This window comes from Mugil cephalus, chromosome 5 (assembly GCF_022458985.1).
Source record: "Mugil cephalus isolate CIBA_MC_2020 chromosome 5, CIBA_Mcephalus_1.1, whole genome shotgun sequence".
NCBI lineage: Eukaryota > Metazoa > Chordata > Actinopteri > Mugiliformes > Mugilidae > Mugil > Mugil cephalus.
In genome coordinates, this window is record NC_061774.1 from 12,482,787 (window position 1) to 12,508,641 (window position 25,855).

The 25,855-nt window shown below is 41.0% G+C and overlaps 3 protein-coding genes and 3 pseudogenes across 3 annotated transcripts; all 6 read right to left on the reverse strand.

Moving 5' to 3' along the window:
* Window positions 1-380: 380 nt before the first annotated feature.
* Window positions 381-3,343, reverse strand: LOC125008604 (protocadherin alpha-8-like). Its single transcript, XM_047585905.1, has one exon. The coding sequence runs from the start codon at window positions 3,018-3,020 to the stop codon at window positions 654-656; it is 2,367 nt and encodes a 788-aa protein (XP_047441861.1). The 5' UTR covers window positions 3,021-3,343; the 3' UTR covers window positions 381-653.
* Window positions 3,344-3,667: 324 nt separating this feature from the next.
* On the reverse strand, window positions 3,668-6,981 carry LOC125008559 (annotated as a pseudogene).
* Window positions 6,982-7,153: 172 nt separating this feature from the next.
* LOC125008605 lies at window positions 7,154-9,775 on the reverse strand (annotated as a pseudogene).
* A 683-nt stretch (window positions 9,776-10,458) lies between these two features.
* Window positions 10,459-12,964, reverse strand: LOC125008560 (annotated as a pseudogene).
* A 3,846-nt stretch (window positions 12,965-16,810) lies between these two features.
* On the reverse strand, window positions 16,811-19,402 carry LOC125008561 (protocadherin beta-15-like). Its single transcript, XM_047585845.1, has one exon. It carries the CDS (start codon window positions 19,244-19,246, stop codon window positions 16,811-16,813), a length of 2,436 nt encoding a protein of 811 aa, XP_047441801.1. The 5' UTR covers window positions 19,247-19,402.
* Window positions 19,403-19,921: 519 nt separating this feature from the next.
* On the reverse strand, window positions 19,922-22,355 carry LOC125008562 (protocadherin alpha-7-like). The gene has a single exon (XM_047585847.1). The coding sequence runs from the start codon at window positions 22,301-22,303 to the stop codon at window positions 19,922-19,924; it is 2,382 nt and encodes a 793-aa protein (XP_047441803.1). The 5' UTR covers window positions 22,304-22,355.
* Window positions 22,356-25,855: the final 3,500 nt, after the last annotated feature.

Sequence of the window (25,855 nt, forward strand, 5' to 3'; positions counted from 1 at the left end):
ATACGGGCAAACACGGAAGAACAATGACTATCAACATCTTCCTCGAATCTACCTAAAGTAGTATTCTTCCCTTTCTTAAGATACTCAGAACAATGTGAGGACAGTACCAACGACAACCCCTCTAATGCATTTTTGTAAATTTAGTCAGTAAGTAGGAGCTCTGACTGGGAGACTGAAGAACACCCCAACAAAAACAACAACAACTGTAAAGCAAACTGAAATATTAAAACAATTATCCGAGTTTGGAGAGTTACACTCGAAGAGTATTTGTTACAACATTTGTTTGAAAGTTCTATTGTCGATGCAGGTTGTGCAATATACGAGCCCACCTATGTACACCATCAAATGTAAATACGAAGGCTTGCAGACATGGTTTGAAGTGTAGCATATTTAAGGCATTTCCTCTGCAGATTCTCTCTCTTCAAGGCACGATAACATATGTGGACGTTATTATACTCAGAGTTACATGCATCATCATACCAAGTATGATCCGTGTTGAAAACAACACCACAGGCTACTCTTTCACTGCACAACAACGGTACGTTACCAAGCAAACAGCAAGACAGGCAGGTTTCATTTAGAGAATGTGTCACTAAGCCAATTAATGAATAAATGAATGAGTAGCAGTACCATTGAAAACAAACAAAAACTCCTTAATATCTTACCTCCTCAGATGTTCTCCTCCTGTCAGGTAGGACTAGGGTATTTGCATGGCTGCCAGGGACTATAGTAGATCCTATACTCATCCTGGGTCCAACTAACATGTATCGTTTGTCTCCAGATCGGTACTGGATGCTGTGACACAGTGTCCCATCATAATTCGGCTCTTGCAGATATTTAGGAGTATAGTCTGTGGATTTGGAGCACTGCATTGCAATCAACACGATGATACTGATGAGAAAAAGAACTGAAACTGAGCCCAAAGTTATCATCAGGTAAAATGTAACATTGTCCTCTTCGTCTACTTTTGCTGCACTTTTAACATCAGAAGCTGCAAAAGCCTCTTTGGGCTCCACAAGTTTGACAATGACAGTAGCTGTTGCTGAGAGTGAAACGTTCCCATTGTCTTTGACCAATATGATCAGTTTATGCTCAGTCTCGTCTGTCTCTGTCAACGAGCGAAGTGTCCTGATCTGTCCTGTGTAGCGGTCCAAACCAAAGAGACTGTGGTCAGTAACTTCCTGCAGTGAGAACAGCAACCAGCCGTTATATCCTATATCAGCGTCATAGGCTCTGACTTTAGTCACCAAGTGTCCTGCGTTCACGTTGCGTGGAATCTCCTCCACACCTTCAGCAGAGCCGTTGGAGCTGAGTGGATACAGGATGACTGGAGCGTTGTCGTTCTGATCCAGAATGAACACGTTCACTGTGACGTTGCTACTCAGTGACGGAGTACCAGAATCTGTGGCTACAACTTGGAACTGGAAAGTTTTCAGAGTCTCAAAGTCAAAACTTTTCAGTGCTGTGATCTGTCCATTTTCAGAGTTCACATTTAAGAAAGACATTACGTCATTTAGATTCCCCTCTCTAACAATATGATATGAAATTGCTGCATTGTCGTTCACATCTTTGTCAGCTGCGCTTACAGAAAATATTGACCCTCCAGCAACGTTATTCTCAGTCAGGTAAAACTGTAATGGGTTTTGGGAGAATTGTGGACTGTTGTCATTTACATCGGATATCTTAATACTGAATGTTTTAATCGTAGATAAGGGAGGTTCACCGCAGTCGGTAGCTTTTATCATCAGTTCATATTGTGACACCTTCTCTCGATCTAAAAATCCCTTTGTAACAACGGAGTATATGTTCTCCTTATAGGAGGGTTTTAATTCAAAGGGACCATCTGAGGTTATACTTGTAATTATTTTTCCATTGACTCCAGAATCTCTATCCGTTACACTAAGCAGTGAAATAACTGTACCAAGCTTTGAATCTTCCGAGACAGTATTTGACAATGATGTGATTTCTATCTCTGGTGAATTATCATTCACGTCTTTTACTTTTATGATGACTCTACTCTCACCCGTTAATGGGGGTGTTCCTTTATCGGATGCCTCTATATCGAGTTTATAAACATCGGTGTCTTCATAGTCCACTACTCCCTTTACTCTGATTTCTCCAGTTAATTTATCCAAATCAAAAATATCGTAGACTTTTCGCTTCAAAGTTTTCCCAAGGTTATAACTGACTTCTCCATTCGTGCCTTCATCTGGATCCGTCGCGTTCAGTTGAAATATTTTAGTTCCAACTGCAATATTTTCTTGAACTGTAATTTCATAATTCTCCTGACTAAATATGGGACGATTATCATTACTGTCAAGAACAATAACGGAAACATTCAATGTCCCGTATCTTGGAGGTTTACCTCCATCAATAGCTGTGACTACTAGTGAATGTTTGTAGTTTTGCTCTCTGTCTAAAGATTTTTTCAACACTAAGAATGGTATTTTATCGTCATCACTTTGGCGGATATCTATTTCGAAGTGATCATTTGACGTCAAGGTATAGGTACGAATAGAGTTAATTCCAGCATCCGGATCACGAGCAGTGTGTAGCTGAAATCGCCTACCTGGCAGTGTATGTTCCGCTACTTCAAACGCCTGATGTTTTTCTGGAAAACGTGGGGAATGATCATTCACATCAGTAATTTCTATGACCACGTAATGCATTTCCAGTGGGTTTTCGACTAAGATTTTAAGCTCCATTAAACATGCGCCACTACCGTGACACATATCCTCTCTGTCGATTTTCTTGTGGACATAGAGAGCCCCATTGTCCTGGTTAACCTCAAAAAAAGCGTCCTTGGTTCCAGAGGCAACACGAAAACGTCGATCGGCCAAAGAGGTGATTTCAAGACCCAGATCTTTTGCAACATTCCCGACGACAGTTCCGTCTTTAACCTCTTCTGGAATCGAGTATCGTATTTGAGATAAAGCCTGTTTCCCGAAAAGCAGCTGTAAGGCCACATGTAAAGCAAACCAGTAGTAGTTCCTCGTTCGAGCTTTTTTTGCGGTTCCCATCGTTATCCAACAACACGTTTACACACACAGGAGCTTAGTACTTCACCAAACCAGAAAATACGAGAACCCCACTGAACATTGCGTGTTTGCACAACGCCAGTCGACCATCGTCTCATGTGCTTATATGCAGCTCTTCAGTGGGAAACAAAAGCCTTGGAAGGGGTGGAACAATGTCGTTTTCCCGATGTAATAGTGACACCCAGAGGCAAATACTAAATGTAAACCGCACTACATTACCATTCTTTTCAAAATACACTTCCCTTCAAAACTGCAGATGGTCTTAAAACGCAATTAAATTTCATATTTCGCTTTCTATAATATCTCTCGTCGTCCACATCCACTTGCAAATCAATCAAACCAATGTCTTGCACTTTCACTGACACAATACTACTAAATAGACTAAATAAAAAATGGTAGAATTAATGCATTAGATATCAAAAGTTGATCAGAGTTTTCAGAGAGTTGTTGGTTCGAGATATCCAGATGTCTCAAATTTTAACAAGAGATGGGAACACTAATTGAGCTAAAAATCTACAATTGAAAAGAAGCAACCTATCCAGTGTTTTTGTGTAATGAATAATGGGTGTTGCTTTCTGTGGAGTATTTTTGTAGAGAGATGAATGGCAATAACATTCAGTAAAATGTCATTAACAAATTCTTACCTCCTCAGATGTTCTCCTCCTGTCAGGTAGCACTAGAGTATTTGCGTGACTCCCAGGGACTATAGTAGATCCTATACTCATCCTGGGTCCAACTAACATGTACCGTTTGTCTCCAGATCGGTATATGTCTGTGACACAGTGTCCCATCATAATTTGGCTCTTGCAGATTATTTAAGTATAGTCTTTGGATTTGGAGCACTGCATTGCAATCAGCACCAATGATATGATGAGAAAAAGAACTGAAACTGAGACCAAAGTTATCTATCAGGTAAATGTAACTATTGTCCTCTTCGTCTACTTTTGCTGCACTTTTAACATCAGAAGCTGCAAAAGCCTCTTTGGGCTCCACAAGTTTGACAATGACAGTAGCTGTTGCAGAGAGTGAAACGTTCCCATTGTCTTTGACCAGTATGATCAGTTTATGCTCAGCCTCGTCTGTCTCTGTCAACGAGCGAAGTGTCCTGATCTGTCCTGTGTAGCGTGTCCAAACCAAAGAGACTGTGGTCAGTAACTTCCTGCAGTGAGAACAGCAACCAGCCGTTATATCCTATATCAGCGTCATAGGCTCTGACTTTAGTCACCAAGTGTCCTGCGTTCACGTTGCGGGGAATCTCCTCCACACCTCAGCAAGCCGTTGGAGCTGAGTGGATTACAGGATGACTGGAGCATTGTCGTTCTGATCCAGAATGAACACGTTCACTGTGACGTTGCTGCTCAGTGACGGAGTACCAGAATCTGTGGCTACAACTTGGAACTGGAAAGTTTTCAGAGTCTCAAAGTCAAAACTTTTCTGCGCGGATATTTGTCCGTTGTCAGAGTTTATATTTAGAAAGGACATTATATCGTTTGGATTCCCCTCTCTCACAATATGATACGAAATGGCTGCATTGTCATTCAAGTCATTATCTGCTGCGCTTACAGAGAATATTGACTTTCCTGCAATATCATTTTCTCCAAGGTAAAATTCTAAAGGAGATCGCTCGAAACGTGGACTGTTGTCATTTACATCTGTTATTTGTATGCTAAAAGTTTTGAAAGTAGATAACGCAGGTTCACCACAGTCAGTGGCTTTTACTGTTATTTCATAATGTGACACCTGCTCTCGATCGAGAAATGCCTTCGTGACAACTGAATATGTGTTTTCTTTGTACGAGGTCTTTAATTCAAAGGGTACATTATTGGTTATGCTTGATATTATTTTTCCATTAACTCCAGAATCTTTATCTGTCACGCTCAGAAGGGAAATGACTGTGCCAGGCTTTGAGTCTTCGGATACTGCATTTGATAGCGATGTGATTTCTATTTCCGGAGGATTATCGTTGACATCTATAATTTTTATAATTACTCTACACTCACCTGTTAACGGAGGTGTGCCCTTATCTGATGCCTCAACGTCTAATTCATATACTTCGGTTTCTTCATAGTCTAAGACTCCTTTTACGATCATTTCTCCAGTCAATTTGTCCAATTCAAAAATATCATAGACTTTCCGCCTCAACGTTTTTCCAAAACTGTATTCAACTTCTCCATTAGGGCCTTCATCAAGATCAGTCGCGTTCATTCTGAACACTGAGGTACCGACAGGAATATTTTCTTCAATTGACAGCTGGTAAATCTCTTGACTAAATATGGGGCGATTATCATTACTGTCAAGTACAATAATAGAAACATTCAGTGCCCCTGATCTTGGAGGTTTACCTCCATCAACTGCTGTAACCAACAGTGAATGTAAGTTATTTTGTTCTCTGTCTAACGACTTCTTCAAAACTAAAAATGGTATCTTACCCGCATCACTTTGACGGATATTTACTTCAAAATGTTCATTTGACGTTAACGTGTAGGTACGAATGGAGTTAATTCCAGCATCGGGATCGCGAGCAGTGTGTAGTTGTAATCGCCGCCCTGGTAGTGTTTGTTCAGCTATTTCAAACGTCTGTTCTCTTTCGGGAAAACTCGGAGAGTGATCATTTACATCAGTAATTTCCACGTTTACGTAGTGTATTTCCAGTGGGTTTTCTACAAGGATTTTTAGCTCCATCAGGCAGGCACCGCTGCCCTGACAGAGCTTCTCCCTGTCAATATGATCCTTAACAAACAAGGCCCCATTATTCTGGTTTACATCAAAGATTGCGTCCTTCCTTCCAGACACAACACGGAACCGTCTATCAGTCAAAGATGAGATGTCAAGGCCGAGATCCTTCGCTACGTTCCCAACAACAGTTCCTTTTTCTACCTCCTCTGGAGTCGAGTACCTTATCTGAGCCGAAGTCTGTCTTCCCGAAAAAAGCAGTAGAGCCAGATAAAATGCGAACCTAGTGTAGTCCCTTGTTCGCGGATTTGTGTAGGTCCACATTGTAATTCAATAATATCTATACTCTCAGGATCCTGTTAATGTAACAAACTGGTATCAGTCGCCTAAGCATCGCACAACTGCAGAACGAAGTGATTTAAACGACTGGTGTGCTTGATTCAAGCGCTTTGCTCTGCACAGACGACAAACAAAGGGTTCATGAGGGGAGGGACAAAATCATGCAACATTTTCCGATTTAATAGTGACACCCAGAGGTTTGTTCTGAAAATGATTCACATTGCTTCATCAAACGGGTGTAGAATTACCATCAGAATTCCTCTCATCCTGAGCTATCAAGTCATAACTAAAATAATTTAGTTATTGTTGAGTTAATTTGTTTCGCTCCCCATTACAGCTTAGTCTTCTCTTTCAGAACCATGGACAGCAATCACAAGAAGTCTCTCAGATTTTAATTTCAACAGCAAAACATAGCTTAGTTTCAGGGTAACTTAGTATATGTGTAGTGCTCCAATAACTCAGCAGAAATATTGAAACATCTGCAGACTTTAGAACCGTTACAGATTAGAAGCAGCTTCAACTCATCACAAGCTGCAAACATACAGACAATGAACCATTTCCCCCCAGCAGAACTGATTTCAGCACCAAGGACAGTGGTCACTTTGACGGGCATACACTGTGCTCATTACAAAGATGAGGTCTTCTATTTCAAGTTGGTCAGTATTCACGATGACTGATGGACTGTATGCATGTGCACTGACACAAGATACAAACAAAGAGAGGGCAGAAAATACACAGTAGCTGTTGTAGAAAAAAAAAGAAAATCGAGCCATATCCCCACATTTTGCAACCTTAATGGGCTTTTTGATATCTCCATGCACTGACACTTAGAAGAGATAACATGAAGATAGGATAAGTAACAATAACTTCAGACAAAACTGTACAATTTTCAAGCCACACACTATGAAATAAGACATTGAGTCCAGAACTGAACCAAATACCTCGCCATCTGCGCTGCCCCACATCTGTCGCTCAGTTACCATCTTCCTGCAAAATATGACCTTACAGGCAATATTGTAAATACATCTTTATACAAACACTTTTATCGAGACGTTATGTGCAGAGTGCCTGCAGCTTGGTTTGACGCATGTCTATGCCTTATTTTAACTTGTTTTTTTAGGTGTTCTCACACACATATTTTGTTGTACCATTTCGCACAATGACAATAAAGAATTCTGATTCTGAGTAAAACCACAAAGAACAAGTGCTTGTAAATGTTTTGATTTTACGGTCTTACCTCCTCAGATGTCCTCCTCCTGTCAGGGAGCACTAGGGTATTTGCGTGGCTCCCAGGGACTATAGTAGATCCTATACTCATCCTGGGTCCAACTAACATGTACCGCTTGTCTCCAGATCTGTACTGGATGCTGTGACACAGTGTCCCATCATAATTTGGTTCTTGTAGATATTTAGAAGTATAGTCTGTGGATTTGGAGCATGCATTGCAATCAGTACGATGATACTGATGAGAAAAAGAACTGAAACTGAGCCAAAGTTATCATCAGGTAAATGTAACATTGTCCTCTTCGTCTACTTTTGCTGCACTTTTAACATCAGAACTGCAAAAGCCTCTTTGGGCTCCACCAGTTTGACAATGACAGTAGCTGTTGCTGAGAGTGAAACGTTCCCATTGTCTTTGACCAGTATGACCAGTTTATGCTCAGCCTCGTCTGTCTCTGTCAACGAGCGAAGTGTCCTGATCTGTCCTGTGTAGCGGTCCAAACCAAAGAGACTGTGGTCAGTAACTTCCTGCAGTGAGAACAGCAACCAGCCGTTATATCCTATATCAGCGTCATAGGCTCTGACTTTAGTCACCAAGTTTCCTGCATTCACATTGCGGGGAATCTCCTCCACACCTTCAGCAGAGCCATTGGAGCTGAGTGGATACAGGATGACTGGAGCGTTGTCGTTCTGGTCCAGAATGAACACGTCCACTGTGACATTGCTGCTCAGTGACGGAGTACCAGAATCTGTGGCTACAACTTGGAACTGGAAAGTTTTCAGAGTCTCAAAGTCAAAACTTTTCAGTGCGGTGATTTGTCCATTATCAGAGTTTATGTTCAGAAAGGACGTCATATCATTATGACTGCCTGTCCCTCTGATTATGCTATAGGACACTGCAGCATTTTCGTTCAAGTCTTTATCAAATGCACGCACAGAAAATATTGACGCACCAGGAGCATTGTTCTCCGCCAAATATAATTCCAGGGAACTGTGCGAGAATTCTGGGAGATTATCATTCACATCTGACAACTGAATACTCAACGTTTTAAATGTGGAAAGAGGAGGATCACCACAGTCGCTAGCTGTTATTGAAACGTCATAATGTGACACGGTTTCCCTGTCCAATTCCTCCTTGGTCACTAATGAATACATGTTCTCTTTAAATGATGGCTTCAGTTCAAATGGTACAGTTTCTGTCAGACGACATATTACTTTACCGTTCAAGCCAGAATCTGTGTCTGTCACACTAATGAGAGCAATCACGGTACCAGGTTTTGAGTTCTCAGGGACCATGCTGGATATTGATGTCACCTCTACTTCTGGTTTATTGTCATTGACATCTTGAACCTTTATTATTACTCTGCAATCAGTTGTCATCGGCGGCTGACCTTTGTCAGAGGCTTGAACGTCTAACTTGTAAACATCGGTTGTCTCGTAGTCAATTTGTCCTTTCACTCGAATTTCTCCAGTAGACGTATCTAGACTGAATAGTTGTAACACTTTGGAATTAATATCACCTCCAAAGGCATACTCCACATCCCCATTTGCTCCCCCGTCTAGATCAGTTGCTTGAACTTTTATTATAAGCGTATCTAATGCGGAGTTTTCTTGTAAATTTGCTGAATAAACCTCTTTCGAAAATATTGGCCTATTATCATTGATATCAAGAACACGTATGGTAAGATTTAGACTTGCTGACTTGGGCGGTGTACCTCCGTCTATAGCGGTCAAAGTCAAGCTATGGTTCTTTTTATGCTCTCTGTCCAAGGGTCTTTGCAACACCAGAAAGGGGATTTTGTCTTCCCCTCTATCTCGAATTTCAAGATGAAAATTATCGTTTTGATTAAGTTTGTAGCGCTGGACGGAATTTATTCCAACATCTGGATCATGGGCTCCTGGTAATTGAAATCGCGCTCCTGACAACGTCGATTCTGCTATTTCTATGATCTTTTCTTTCTCTACAAAGCTTGGTACATGGTCGTTCGCATCAATTATTTCCACGGTGACATAGTGGACTTCAAGCGGATTTTCAACCACTATTTTCAGATCTATTGAACACGCATCGTTTCTGTCGCACAGCTCTTCCCTGTCGACTTTCTTATGGACAAATAAAACCCCGTTGTTCGGGTTTACCTCAAACAGCGCACCATGAGCGCCGGACACGATCCGAAAACGCCTGTTAGCCAATGTGCTGACATCGAGTCCCAGATCTTTGGCAACATTACCAATAATAGCTCCCACTTTAACTTCTTCTTGAGTCGAGTATTTTATTTGAGCAAAAATCAGCTCCCCGTAGCAAAAGAACAGACAGAAAAGAAGTGGCCGCGACAAAGACATCATTATGCTCCTTTGTTCTTTGTCTCATATGGCATAAAAATTTTAAATAGCATCCACGAAAACTGTATATTCCATATAAATGCATCCAGTTTTGCCGAGATATAATATTTCACAAATCCACGTTTGTGTACAAAATGTACAGCCCAAATCCAAAACGATGGTATTCTCTGTGGCCGAACGGAAAAAAAGACAATTTGCAAGGGGCAGAATCTATTTTTAAGGAAGCTGTAGCGGATCCCTACTGTAACACTGACACCCAGTGGGTCATTTCATGGTTGCATTGAATGTAAACAATAAAATAGATGATTACACTTAACAGAAGGCTCCCTAGGCTGTTCCAGGTTAAGATCGCGGAGTGATGCACAATAAAGTAAATGTCTTGTATCCTAACCGCTCTCCGTATTATAGGGGAAAAGTGGCTGGATAACTAACCTCAGGTGAAACTCATAACATATCGTTTACAATAGTTTCTTCATCGATTATCCTCTTGGCTGTCACTGATCAGTGAGTATTTGTAACTGTAATCCTTGAAAAATCCAATATACTGAAGAAAGGTTTTCAGGACAAAGGCCATCGTATACCACTTCTAACAACCAGCTTCACTGATTATTATTTTTCTTTCTTTCTTTCTTGGTTTACTCTTGAACAAGAACCTCTAAATCGGTAAAGGAACTGACCCTTACTTGACCAAAACAGCAACAACAAAACGTGTTTTGATTGCAACTTCGCCAGAATAACCATTCAGATGGCATTTTAAATACTTTTATAGATAGTACATGATAACTATAATAATTAATAATAATTAATAAATCAATTATCAATTAATCTCTTTCGCAAGTCACTCAAATCATGATCTTACCTCCTCAGATGTTCTTCTCCTGTCAGGTAGCACTAGAGTATTTGCGTGGCTCCCAGGGACTATAGTAGATCCTATACTCATTCTGGGTCCAACTAACATGTACCGTTTGTCTCCAGATCTGTACTGGATGCTGTGACACAGTGTCCCGTCATAATTTGGCTCTTGCAGATATTTAGAAGTGTAGTCTGTGGATTTGGAACACTGCATTGCGATCAGTACGATGATACTGATGAGAAAAAGAACCGAAACTGAGCCCAAAGTTATCATCAGATAAAATGTAACATTGTCCTCTTCGTCTACTTTTGCTGCACTTTTAACATCAGAAGCTGAAAAAGCCTCTTTGGGCTCCACAAGTTTGACAATGACAGTAGCTGTTGCTGAGAGTGAAACGTTCCCATTGTCTTTGACCAGGATGATCAGTTTATGCTCAGCCTCGTCTGTCTCTGTCAACGAGCGAAGTGTCCTGATCTGTCCTGTGTAGCGGTCCAAACCAAAGAGACTGTGGTCAGTAACTTCCTGCAGTGAGAACAGCAACCAGCCGTTATATCCTATATCAGCGTCATAGGCTCTGACTTTAGTCACCAAGTGTCCTGCGTTCACGTTGCGTGGAATCTCCTCCACACCTTCAGCAGAGCCGTTGGAGCTGAGTGGATACAGGATGACTGGAGCGTTGTCGTTCTGATCCAGAATGAACACGTTCACTGTGACGTTGCTGCTCAGTGACGGAGAACCAGAATCTGTGGCTACAACTTGGAACTGGAAAGTTTTCAGAGTCTCAAAGTCAAAACTTTTCAGCGCGGATATCCGTCCATTATCTGGACTGATATTCAAGAACGCTGCGATTTTCAATTGACTGCTTTCCTCTCTAACTATGTGATAAGTTAAGGCTGCATTTTCGTTCAAGTCTTTATCCGAAGCAGAAACAGAGAATATTTGATTCCCGGCACGTTATTTTCCGCAAGGTAAAGTTCAACTGGATTATTCAAAAATTCCGGTTTGTTGTCATTCACGTCTGAAACATCGATGCTCAGAGTTTTGAATGTTGAAAGAGGAGGCTGACCACAGTCTTTAGCTGTTACTGTGATGTCATAATGCGAAATCGATTCTCTGTCCAAGTTCTGTTTCAACACTAAAGAGTACATGTTATCCTGAATCGATGGTTTTAAATCGAATGGCACATTATCTGGAAGACTGCATATGACTTTACCGTTTAGACCAGAGTCTTGGTCTGTAATACTAATCAAAGAAACCACAGTCCCGGGCTTTGCATCTTCTGATACCTGCTTTGACAGAGAAGTCACCTCGATTTCAGGTTTATTGTCATTTTTGTCGAGAACTGTGATAATTACTGTACAGTCCGCACCTATCGGAGGTTGCCCTTTGTCGGTGGCGTGGACATCTAATTTATAAACGTCAATCTCCTCAAAGTCTATTTCACCTTTAACTCGAATATCACCAGTATATTTATCTAAAATAAATGCGTCGTATAGTTTTGGGTCAAGTTCGCCACCAAAGAAATACTCAACTTCTCCATTTACACCGTCATCCAGATCAGTTGCTTTAACTGTAATTACACTTGTATCTACCTTTACATTTTCAGGTATAGTAACCGAATATACCTCTTGGCTGAATGTAGGGTGGTTGTCGTTCGAATCGAGGACATTGACTGTGATATTGAGAGTCCCTGATCTCGGTGGATTTCCACCATCCAGTGCAGTAAGAATCAGTTTGTGTACTTCCTGCTTTTCTCGATCCAAAGACTTTTGCAACACCAAGAATGGTACTTTGTCTTGTCCCCTCTCTCTTATTTGTATGCTAAAATATTCATTTTGATTTATTTTATACACACGCACAGTATTGATGACAACATCTGGATCGCGCGCCGTTGGCAACTGAAAACGTCTGCCTGGAAGAATAGACTCAGAAATTTCTAATATTTTTTCTTCCTCTTGAAAGCTCGGTGAATTATCATTCACATCTACGATTTCTACTCCCACGTAATGTATTTCCATGGGGTTCTCCGCTACCATTTTGAGGTTCATCAGACAAGGGGAAACGCTTCCACAGAGCTGCTCTCTGTCGATATTTTTGTGCACATACAAGACGCCATTGTTCGAATTTACTATAAACCGAGCGTCTTCGGATCCTGTAATAATACGAAACTGTCTTTCCTCCAGTGAACTGATCTCCAGTCCCAGGTCCTTAGCGACATTTCCAACAACAGATCCCACTTTTACTTCCTCTGGAATTGAATATCTTATCTGAGCGGAAACCTTCTCTACGCAGCTGAGCATCACAGAAAAACTGAGGGCTACCCACCAGGACCGTATCCCTCGCCTTTGTCCTCCTGTTTCCATAGTTTCGTTTTAGATGTTAAATGATATATCCATTCACAAGTCCTTGCGCAAAAAAAAAGTCTTTGTCACAAAATATACACTTTCAGATACAAATCCAATATTTATTTCCAATCCATGTCTCAATACCGACGGCGCTTCTTTCTGTTTAGGGTTCTGTCTTTTCACTGCCGAACTGAACAAAACCTCTCTGGAAGGGGCTGGTCCAACGTTGTAGCACTGTAGTCTATGCTGATATGACACTGACACCTTGTGGACCGGACAAATTATGAGCCACGTTTAAAGCCAATCGCTACATAAAATACCCACAATGTGCGTGTAAATTGTAGGCCGTTTACTGCAAACAACATGTTTTCACGTTTGTTGACTTTTATGAAAATGTGAACTTGGAAAAACGATATGCAAACGGATTGTAATGGAAAACAATACTCAAGAAAGTTTGAACATACTGCTTATAAACTTTCTTTATGAAATTGAATGAATGAGAATAGTTAAATTAATTGGAAAAAAAAGAGATCCTACATTCTGGGTACACTGTCCTCAGTTGCGACCGCTGTGACTTGAAAGTATTCATAGAAAAACTATGTCCAACCTGAACCTTAAACCCCAACTCAAAAACTACAACAGCAAAAATATGAGATAATATTTCTGTGCAAATTGCAAGAGAAATGTAAAGGGACACAGTTGAAACTAAAATGAAATTGTCACAAATCATATACCATTGCCTACTGTATGTTTTCTCGAAGCGAGGACATGACCCTGTTGAAACACAAATATATCTCCAGTTAAAAAAGAAACATGGACTTACTTCCTCAGATGTTCTCCTCCTGTCTGGTAGGACTAGAGTATTTGCGTGGCTGCCAGGGACTATAGTAGATCCTATACTCATTCTGGGTCCAACTAACATGTACCGCTTGTCTCCAGATCGGTACTGGATGCTGTGACACAGTGTCCCATCATAATTTGGTTCTTGTAGATATTTAGAAGTATAGTCTGTGGATTTGGAGCACTGCATTGCAATCAGTACGATGATACTGATGAGAAAAAGAACTGAAACTGAGCCCAAAGTTATCATCAGGTAAAATGTAACATTGTCCTCTTCGTCTACTTTTGCTGCACTTTTAACATCAGAAGCTGCAAAAGCCTCTTTGGGCTCCACAAGTTTGACAATGACAGTAGCTGTTGCTGAGAGTGAAACGTTCCCATTGTCTTTGACCAATATGATCAGTTTATGCTCAGTCTCGTCTGTCTCTGTCAACGAGCGAAGTGTCCTGATCTGTCCTGTGTAGCGGTCCAAACCAAAGAGACTGTGGTCAGTAACTTCCTGCAGTGAGAACAGCAACCAGCCGTTATATCCTATATCAGCGTCATAGGCTCTGACTTTAGTCACCAAGTGTCCTGCGTTCACGTTGCGGGGAATCTCCTCCACACCTTCAGCAGAGCCGTTGGAGCTGAGTGGATACAGGATGACTGGAGCGTTGTCGTTCTGATCCAGAATGAACACGTTCACTGTCACGTTGCTGCTCAGTGACGGAGAACCAGAATCTGTGGCTACAACTTGGAACTGGAAAGTTTTCAGAGTCTCAAAGTCAAAACTTTTCAGCGCGGATATCCGTCCATTATCTGGACTGATATTCAAGAACGCTGCGATTTTCAATTGACTGCTTTCCTCTCTAACTATGTGATAAGTTAAGGCTGCATTTTCGTTCAAGTCTTTATCCGAAGCAGAAACAGAGAATATTTGATTCCCCGGCACGTTATTTTCCGCAAGGTAAAGTTCAACTGGATTATTCAAAAATTCCGGTTTGTTGTCATTCACGTCTGAAACATCGATGCTCAGAGTTTTGAATGTTGAAAGAGGAGGCTGACCACAGTCTTTAGCTGTTACTGTGATGTCATAATGCGAAATCGATTCTCTGTCCAAGTTTTGTTTCAACACTAAAGAATACATGTTATCTTGAATCGATGGTTTTAAATCGAATGGCACATTGTCTGGAAGACTGCATATGACTTTACCGTTTAGACCAGAGTCTTGGTCTGTAATACTAATCAAAGAAACCACAGTCCCAGGTTTTGAGTCTTCTGATACCTGCTTTGACAAAGAAGTAACTTCGATTTCAGGTTTATTGTCGTTTTTGTCGAGTACTTTGATGATCACTCTGCAATCAGTGCTCATCGGCGGTTGCCCTTTGTCGGTGGCGTGGACATCTAATTTATAAACGTCAATCTCCTCGAAGTCAATATCACCTTTTACTCGAATATCACCAGTATATCTGTCTAAGCTAAACATTTCATAAATCTTATGATCAAGTTGTCCACCAAAGAAATACTCAACTTCTCCGTTTACACCGTCATCCAGATCAGTTGCCTTAACTGTAATTACACTTGTATCTACCTTTACATTTTCAGGTATAGTAACCGAATATACCTCTTGGCTGAATGTAGGATGGTTGTCGTTCGAATCGAGGACATTGACTGTGATATTGAGAGTCCCTGATCTCGGTGGATTTCCACCGTCCATTGCAGTAAGAATCAGTTTGTGTTCCCTGTGCTGTTCTCGATCCAAAGACTTCTGCAAAACTAAGAATGGTATCTTGTCTTCGCCCCTCTCTCTAATTTGTATATTAAAGTATTCGTTTTGATTTATTTTATACACACGCACTGTATTGATAACAGCATCCGGATCTTGGGCAGCAGGTAACTGGAAACGTCTGCCTGGAAGAGTGGACTCAGAAATTTCTAGTATATAATCTTCCTCTTGAAAGCTCGGTGAATTATCATTCACATCAACGATTTCTACTCCCACGTAATGTATTTCCATGGGGTTCTCTGCTACCAGTTTGAGGTTCATCAGACAAGGGGAAACGCTTCCACAGAGTTGCTCTCTGTCGATATTTTTGTGCACATACAAGACGCCATTGTTCGAATTTACCTTAAACCGAGCGTCTTCGGATCCTGTAATAATACGAAACTGTCTATTCTCCAATGAACTGATCTCCAGTCTCAGGTCCTGAGCGACATTTCCAACAACAGATCCCACTTTTACTTCTTCTGGAATTGAATATCTTATCTGACCTGAAACCTTCTCTACGCAGCTGAGCATCACAGAAAAGCCGAGGGCTACCCACCAGGACCGTATCCCTCGCCTTTGTCCTCCTGTTTCCATAGTTTCGTTTTAGATGTTAAATGATATATCCATTCACAAGTCCTTGCGCAAAAAAAGCCTCTGTCACAAAATATATACTTTCAGATACAAATCCAATATTTATTTCCAATCCATGTGTCAATACCGACGGCGCTTCTTTCTGTTTAGGGTTCTGTCTTTTCACTGCCGAACTGAACAAAACCTCTCTGGAAGGGGCTGGTCCAACGTTGTAGCACTGTAGTCTATGCTGATATGACACTGACACCTTGTGGACCGGACAAATTATGAGCCACGTTTAAAGCCAATCGCTACATAAAATACCGAAATTTGCGTGTAAATTGTAGGCCGTTTACTGCAAACAACATATTTTCAAGTGCGTTGACTTCCTCCTACAAAAATGTGAAAAAAAACGTTATGCCAAAGGATTGTAATGGAAAACATTACTCAAGGAAGTTTCAAGATACTGCTAATAAAAAATAAACTTTCTTTATGAAACTGAATGGACAAGAATCGTCTGGAACAACTGCAGCTCTGTAACAAACTTGTAGTAAGTGTGCTTAAACATTATTTTTAGTTTTTCTTAAATTAATTGGAAAAAAAAAATAAATATAATAACATACATTTTGGCTATACTATCCTCAACTGTCACGATTGTGACCTGAACGTATTCATAGAAAAACTGTGTCCAATCTGAACAACCTTAAACCCCAACTCAAAAACTACCCCACCAAAAATATGAGATAATGTTTCTGTGCACATTTCAAGATAAATGAAAAGGGACACAGATAGCATTAAGATGAGATTATCACAAAGCATTTACCATCGCATACTGTATGTTTTCTCAAAGGCAGGGCATCTGTGTGGAGGACATAGCCCCTGTTGAAACACAAAAGTATCTCCAGTTGAAAAAGAAACAATATCTTACCTCCTCAGACGTCCTCCTCCTGTCAGGTAGCACTAGAGTATTTGTGTGGCTGCCAGGGACTATAGTAGATCCTATACTCATTCTGGGTCCAACTAACATATACCGTTTGTCTCCAGATCTGTACTGGATGCTGTGACACAGTGTCCCATCATAATTTGGCTCTTGCAGATATTTAGAAGTGTAGTCTGTGGATTTGGAGCACTGCATTGCGATCAGTACGATGATGCTGATGAGAAAAAGAACTGAAACTGAGCCCAAAGTTATCATCAGGTAAAGTGTAACACTGTCCTCTTCGTCTACTTTCGCTGCACTTTTAACATCAGAAGCTGCAAAAGCCTCTTTGGGCTCCACAAGTTTGACAATGACAGTAGCTGTTGCAGAGAGTGAAACGTTCCCATTGTCTTTGACCAGTACAATCAGTTTATGCTCAGCCTCGTCTGTCTCTGTCAACGAGCGAAGTGTCCTGATCTGTCCTGTGTAGCGGTCCAAACCAAAGAGACTGTGGTCAGTAACTTCCTGTAGTGAGAACAGCAACCAGCCGTTATATCCTATATCAGCGTCATAGGCTCTGACTTTAGTCACCAAGTGTCCTGCGTTCACGTTGCGTGGAATCTCCTCCACACCTTCAGCAGAGCCATTGGAGCTGAGTGGATACATGATGACTGGAGCGTTGTCATTCTGATCCAGAATGAACACGTTCACTGTGACGTTGCTGCTCAGTGACGGAGTACCAGAATCTGTGGCTACAACTTGGAACTGGAAAGTTTTCAGAGTCTCAAAGTCAAAACCTTTCAGAGCAGTGATTTGTCCGTTTTCTGAATTGACATTCAGGAAAGATGTCATTTCACCCTGCATCCCATCACCTCTCACAATGTGGTATGTTATTACTGCATTTTCATCCAGATCATTATCAGCTGCACTTACAGAAAATATTGGTGCACCTGGAGAGTTGTTTTCAACCAAGTAAAGCTCAAATGGATTCTGACTGAAAACTGGTCTGTTGTCATTAACATCTGACACCTGTACACTTATGGTTTTTACAGTTGAAAGCTGAGGTTCACCACAGTCAGTAGCTGTTATTGTGATATCATAATGAGACACAGTCTCTCGATCTAAACGTCCCTTTGTGACAAGGGAGTACATGTTTTCCTCAATAGAGGGTGTTAAATCAAACGGAACATCTTCTGACATTTTACAAATAACTTTTCCATTAACGCCTGAATCTTTGTCCACAACACTGATGAGGGAGATTACAGTACCAGGCTTTGAATTCTCTGGAATCAAGCTGGATAACGATGTCACTTCAATTTCTGGTTTATTATCGTTCATGTCTTTGATTTTTATCACAACTCTGCTTTCAGCTGTCCACGGTGGCTGTCCTTTATCTGAGGCCTGCAAATCTAGCCTGTAGAGTTCAGTTTCCTCAAAGTCCACTTTACCTTTTACTCGAATCTCACCTGTGACACTGTCCAGTTCAAAGGTGTCATGCACTTTTTTCTTTTGTGTTTTTCCAAAGCTGTATTCAACCTCACTATTTGGCCCCTCATCTGTATCCGTAGCATTTATTTGTACTACAAGGGTTCCTATTGGGGCATTTTCATCTAGTGACACCGTATATACATCTCTGCTGAACACAGGTCGATTATCATTTGCGTCTAGCACGGTGATAGTTAAATTAAGGCTTCCGGACTTTGGCGGATTCCCTCCATCAAGAGCTGTTAATACTAAACAGTGTTCTGCCTTTTGCTCTCTATCCAAAGGCTTTTTTAGGACTAAAAACGGTATCTTATCCTCTTCACTATCTCTGACTTCAATATCAAAAAAGATATTTTGGCTCAATTTATATAATCGAACTGCATGTGCACCGAAATCGGGATCTCTCGCAGCATGAATCTGGAAACGAGTACCTGGGGGAGTATGCTCTGCGATTTCCAGTCGCTGCTCACTTTCTGGAAATGTCGGTGAATGGTCATTAACATCGGTTATTTCAACTCCAACATAGTGTATCTCAAGCGGACTTTCAACGACAATTTTCAGGTTAATCAAACAAACCTTGGTTCCGTCACAGAGCTCCTCTCGATCCATGTTTTTTCCAACATACAGCACTCCATTGTTCTGATTTAACTGAAACAACGCGTGATTCGGACCCGACACAATACGAAATCGTCTCCCTGTCAGCGTGCTGATGTCAAGCCCCAAATCCTTGGCAACATTTCCAACAGGGGATCCTACTTGAATTTCTTCAGGAACAGAGTATCTTAACTGAGCCAAAATCCGCTCTACGAAGCACAGTAACAAAATCCCGGCAACCCACCACCGGTCCACTCGGCGTCTTTGTCCTTGTCTCTCCATTGTGCAGCAAATTGATGAAGACTCCCTCGAAAACACACGCAGTGTATCAATTGATCAAGTGAACCAATCTAATCAGAGCCATTTCACGATTTTCAAATGAACGTAGTTCCGTGTATTAATATAGATCTCTATGTTATTGTAAATAGCCAGCGATGCTTTCTCAGTCAGTACAACATCTCGCTCAGAGATGGTACATATGGGCAGGGCCTGTACGTAATAAGGAACACGACCATTGTCTAGGCCACACTGACACCAAGTGGTCCCTGGGTTTCAGTACGATAAAAAAAAGCATTTCCTTCATGCCCTCTTTCTCTGGACACTTCACACTTGACGTCTAGTAACGTCTCACTCAAGAAGCTCAAGACTAACTCCTCCGGTGGGCATTTCGGAATAATGTAATAAAAACAGAGGCCACACATGGTAAGTCTGCTCCACTGGTCCAGAGACTCTTGACATCACGGCCAGTCCTCCACAGACGAACAACCATGCACACGCACATGCACACCTAAGAACCAGCACCTTAAGAAACAGCACATTCAATCTCCACACAGAAAGCACACAGGCAACCAACACTGTTTATATATTGTAAAAACACGCATTGTATGAAATAATAAAATATATATCTCAATATCCAGCGCATTTCAGTATATCCACAAGTGTGTCAGTGTGTGTTATTTAAATGACAAAGGCATTTACCTCCTCAGATGTCCTCCTCCTGTCAGGGAGCACTAGGGTATTTGCGTGGCTCCCAGGGACTATAGTAGATCCTATACTCATCCTGGGTCCAACTAACATGTACCGTTTGTCTCCAGATCTGTACTGGATGCTGTGACACAGTGTCCCATCATAATTTGGTTCTTGTAGATATTTAGAAGTATAGTCTGTGGATTTGGAGCACTGCATTGCAATCAGTACGATGATACTGATGAGAAAAAGAACTGAAACTGAGCCCAAAGTTATCATCAGGTAAAATGTAACATTGTCCTCTTCGTCCACTTTTGCTGCACTTTTAACATCAGAAGCTGCAAAAGCCTCTTTGGGCTCCACAAGTTTGACAATGACAGTAGCTGTTGCTGAGAGTGAAACGTTCCCATTGTCTTTGACCAGTATGATCAGTTTATGCTCAGCCTCGTCTGTCTCTGTTAACGAGCGAAGTGTCCTGATCTGTCCTGTGTAGCGGTCCAAACCAAAGAGACTGTGGTCAGTAACTTCCTGCAGTGAGAACAGCAACCAGCCGTTATATCCTATATCAGCGTCATAGGCTCTGACTTTAGTCACCAAGTGTCCTGCGTTCACATTGCGGGGAATCTCCTCCACACCTTCAGCAGAGCCGTTGGAGCTGAGTGGATACAGGATGACTGGAGCGTTGTCGTTCTGATCCAGAATGAACACGTTCACTGTGACGTTGCTGCTCAGTGACGGAGAACCAGAATCTGTGGCTACAACTTGGAACTGGAAAGTTTTCAGAGTCTCAAAGTCAAAACTTTTCAATGCCGATATTGTGCCATTGGCTTCATTTATATTTAAAAATGTGGCTATAGTGGGTCCCGGATTCTTACGGTTGAGCGAATATGTGATCGCTGCATTTTCCCCTCCATCTGCATCAATCGCGGTCACTGAGAAAATTGACAGTCCGGCCTTGTTGTTTTCAGGCACATAAAAAGTATAGGGACTTTCAGTGAACAGTGGACTGTTGTCGTTAACATCTAGCACATCTACCTGTATTATTTTCGTTGAAGACAGAGCAGGGCTCCCCAAATCCTTGGCTGTTATTGTAATGTCATACATATGCACCGTTTCCTTATCCAGGTAGTCCTTGGTTACCAAAGAATATGACTGTCCGTCTGGGGATGGCTTTAAATCAAAAGGTAAATGACCAGGTATACTACAAACCACCTGTCCGTTCACACCTGAGTCAAGGTCCATCACTCCCATTAACGCCACCACAGTGCCAGGAGGTGAATCCTCTGGAATGCGACTTGACAGGGATGTGATTTCTATTTCGGGCTGATTATCGTTGACGTCCTCCACTCTAACAACCACGTTGCATTGTGTGGAGAGAGACACAGCACCTTTATCTGCAGCCAGCACCTTGATCTCATAAACCTGTTTTTCCTCGTAATCAAGCCGTCCCTTCACAGTTAGTTTTCCAGTTGCGCTGTTCAGGTCAAACGGCTCCGATGAGAGTCCTCTAAGTTTACTCCTTAAAGAATATTCAACCTCACCGTTCATCCCTTCGTCTGCGTCAGATGCATTTACCGACAGCAAAAATGTCCCTGCAGGCGCGTTCTCTTTTATCGTTATGGTGTATTTTTGTTTATCACACACTGGTGAGTTGTCATTAACGTCAGACACGATAACAGTGACATTAATTGTACCCGATTTTGGGGGTTTTCCCCCGTCTGTAGCTGTTAATAGCAACCAGTGTTGAGCCGTGTGTTCTCTATCCAAAGGTCGCTGTAAAACTAAGAATGGAACCTTTCCATCTTCCCCAAATTCCTCGGTTTCCAAACGAAAATACTGATTATGGTTTAGCTTATAGGAATTTAAGGAATTCAACCCAACATCTAAGTCGTGCGCCCCTTCCACCTGAAATCTAGACCCAACTATGGCTGACTCCAGCACCTCTAATGTGTAGTTTTCTTCGGGAAATTTGGGCGAATTGTCGTTAACATCGAGTATCTCCACAATTATTTGGTGCATTTCAAGAGGATGTTCAACAACCGCTTTCAGATTTGCGATACACGGAACAGTCAGTGCGCACAGCTCCTCTCTGTCTACTCGCTGGTTCACTAGCAAAACCCCATCTCTCGGATTTACCTTGAATAGATCCTGCTTTGTTCCTGACACGACACGGAGATTCCTATCCGCCAGTCTTCCGAGATCCAACCCAAGGTCTTTAGCTACATTTCCAACGGACGTCCCTGATTTCAGTTCTTCCTGAATCGAGTATCGTATTTGAGCAGATATTCCTTCCAGTTTAGCCACAATCAGCAACGCCAAACAAAAAGCAAACCACACACCCCTCCACTGTCCTTTGATATCCGTTACCTCCATTGTTTGTCAGATGGGATATTAACAGACCATCTTCAGCAAAATTCGTGTAAAATTTCCTCGCAGGAAGAACAGACAATGGGAACTATCATTCTAGGCGAAGAAGAGATGCTTTTATTCCGGTACTTCAGTCCGTCTCGTTGGATCCTTACTGAATGTACATGTACAGAAAGATGCCCTCTCTCACACGACCACTGACACACATGTATAGTGTAACAGCACCACCCACTGTCTCTGCAACCATGCTGCAGATTTGGACTGATGTCGTGCGGAGCTGGTCTTACCCGCATTTGCAACTTACAAACCTTAATGGATAGTACTAATAACATGCAGGTTCTGTGCTGAACGCAATGTAATGTGATTATGTTAGCCAAGTCACTCCTCGGTTAAAGAGAGACAATTCATTAGCAGTGATGTTCTTTAAAAGGGACATTTTATTTTGTAGGTTCAAAGGAACATTCCTATTTTCATTGCATTTTCTTGTTTCATCAGAAATAGTCATTTATTTATTTAGTAAATAACTGAGAAAAAAAAATTCTAAAACCTTGTGTTATGTTACTTTATTACTTACTTGGAAAGAAGAACGCATTTCATTCTGACACATATACAGACACGTTTGGTTAAAAATCTCTGAAACTGGAACTTAAGAAAAGTGATTCCATAGGTAGCTTAATAAATACTGATAGACACATATCACGAAGATTTTATTTATTTTTTATTATGTTGTTGCTGAAACGGCTGGCATTCACACTCTCTCTCCCCACCCTCCCTGTGTACTGAACACTCCCCCTGTCGCTACCCTATTGCAGTGGTGAGCAGTGACATCCCATGGATTAAGCTTACAAGTGCAGCTATGATGTGCCCATTCATATTATGTTCCGTTCGTATGCAATTTTGCCATATTCTATGTGCAGCAGTCCTACCATAGTGCATGAAAATGTGAATTATCGGTTGTTACAAAATACAAAAAAAAGTCAAATAGCATTACTTGACTTAAGAAACAGAATGACCTACATAAAACCTCAAATCTAAGCTCCCCTCCCACGTGCTACTACGTACTAGCTCTGAATTCAGGCCAAAGATATGCGTGCGCGTTCACGAGCGCTGCCGCATTCACCTTCACCTATTTCTTCCTCCATCGATTCCCTCATACTGCAGCAGTGATGCTACACTGTTCCAAAGCACAGAATACCGATTATTGTGAACGATTGGTAGACAAAGGGAACTGTGACATTTAGCAGAAAATGCTCATCTCATGTCTGCAAGCTGTTGGCGCTGCACGGAGAAAGGAAGGAAGAAGAGGAGGAGGAGGAGGAGGAGGAGGAGGAGGAGGAGGAGGAGGGGGCTACAGCTCCACTGAGCAGACAGCACGTCGTCATGGAAACGCCGCTCCATTAGGCAGGTCTCTGTCCGTGGTGCTGAAGGCAAGCAGGCGCACTGAAAATAAAGAGGAGAGGGGGAGGGACAGACAAATACTGTCTGTCCACCCATGTTCCCTGATGCTCTTAATTCTCAAAAATATATAAATACACATGCCCTTTTTGTCGTCATTATAGTTTATTTTAGAATTATTTTCTAGTGTAAATGCCAAAAGAATACACTTACTGCCAAGACTAATATATAAGAAAAGAAAAATATTTCTTTTAAAATCACATTTTTTACTCTAGTATAATGAACGTGATTCATCAAGAAAATGCTAATAAATAAAATACACTGATGTTTAATGTGCAAGTACTGACCTACTAGTGCCTGCTGGTGGCTCGCCTTTGTTTTACACACTGGTGCATTGCTGTGTCATGCGTCAGTGTGCTAGTCTGTCAGTGGGCCAGACCAGCAGACAATAGGCACTGAAAATCACCTCTCACAGTGTATATAAGAAAACTAGAGAGTGTTTTTGTTTTCTCCAGCTTATCTTATGTTGGTCACCATTTAAACAGGACTAAAGACCTTATAAAGGTTTTTGATTTTGTTTTGTTTAAAAGATGCAAAATATAAATCTATCATGCTAAAATGTGTTCCTTGAACAGGATTACTATGGTAACAGGCCTTAATGGCATTCTCTCCTGCTGTGCACATATGACCTCATCTCCCCAGAGAGATGAGGTCATATGTGCACACACAAAGAGACTAAAAGAGAGACAGACTAAATCATTAGGCTGCACAGGAGGGAGAAAAAATATTGCAGACACATCTTGTCTGTAAAATAATGGTCATATGTACATATATTTCATTTTTTTATCTATTTATTTATTTATTTATTTTTACATTGTAATACAATTTGCCTCTGTGTGCTCTGTATTCACATATTTAGTTATTTAGCTCCAGTTCAGACATAATCTGGTTGGTCTTTGTGCATAATGTCACTTTTACCATTTTCTTTACAGAATAAAGATGGAAATGATGTCACAACGCAGTGTGTTTGACGACTGGCATCAATGAAGTCGCAGAAGGAGCTGAAGCCAGTTTCTACTGCCATCCTGCACAAGAGAGGTATATTTACAGACTTCCTCAAATTCTTCCCCGTGGAAGAGTACTTGCCTTTACTTTCACACGGTATACATTAGACTAAAAAAAAAATAAAATAAAATACAATCATTACATTCAAAAAATAGAGGTTGGAAAAAAAAAAAATGGTCTAATCTGCATATGAGCCACAATGGCTCTCACACGTTAGAAACCTTTCATGATCTGCAGTCTACATTAAGGTGTATAAAATAAGAAAATATAAATAGCAATTTGCAAATGAAAGTACAGAAAGAGAGTACTGTGTTTTCGATTTGTGTTTTGCATATTCAAGTTTATTGTTATCTTAGAGCTGATCATCAGCTGTGAGAAGATGTAAATTAGTGAAAAGATGAGGGCAAGAAATTATCTTCAGAATATCCCGCATATTATTTTTTGTAGTACATACTGTAGTTTTATTACTAAGCCTGCACTGATACTCTAATGTGAATATCTGACTTTCTGATAGGGGACTCACTTCTACTATCCCTGGAAAATCTTGGAATTTATTTCTTTTAAAACTTAAGAAAACAATCAGTCTCGTCCATTAATTACTCATCTGTGTGCACATAACACTTTTTGTTCAGTATAGAGATCCACAATTTATTCAGAGGATGTTTTTAATCTTTTATGTTTACATCTATGTCAGGCCTGACTCAAACACCATCTTCGTTAGAGAATATAACCATATAACTAAATATCTACAGAATTCACATTTCACCAGTGTCTTAATTCTCTTTCATTAATTAGCATGAAGCTGGCATTTTTCCCCTATCAAGTATGTGCGATTGTGTATCTGAGCTATTCTCCAGCGCTGACATTTCCATAATACATTGCGGAACATATATTTTCTGTTTAAAGTTATGCCTGAAGTATAATGTTTCACTAAGTGGATAAGGTGGGGCAAGAATTATACAGTTTGACTTGACTTGACCTTTTAATCATAACTATAAAGATGCAACATATTTAGCATTTTTCATGCCTAATCTAGAATTAAAACAACTTTTACAATAACTTTTGCTGCAATACTCAAAGAGATTCTGAAGTTCAGTC

Coding starts and splice junctions, on each gene's coding strand:
- LOC125008604 (XM_047585905.1), bottom strand. CDS start 3,020: ATGGGAACCGCAAAAAAAGCTCGAACGAGGAACTACTACTGGTTTGCT.
- LOC125008561 (XM_047585845.1), bottom strand. CDS start 19,246: ATGGAGAGACAAGGACAAAGACGCCGAGTGGACCGGTGGTGGGTTGCC.
- LOC125008562 (XM_047585847.1), bottom strand. CDS start 22,303: ATGGAGGTAACGGATATCAAAGGACAGTGGAGGGGTGTGTGGTTTGCT.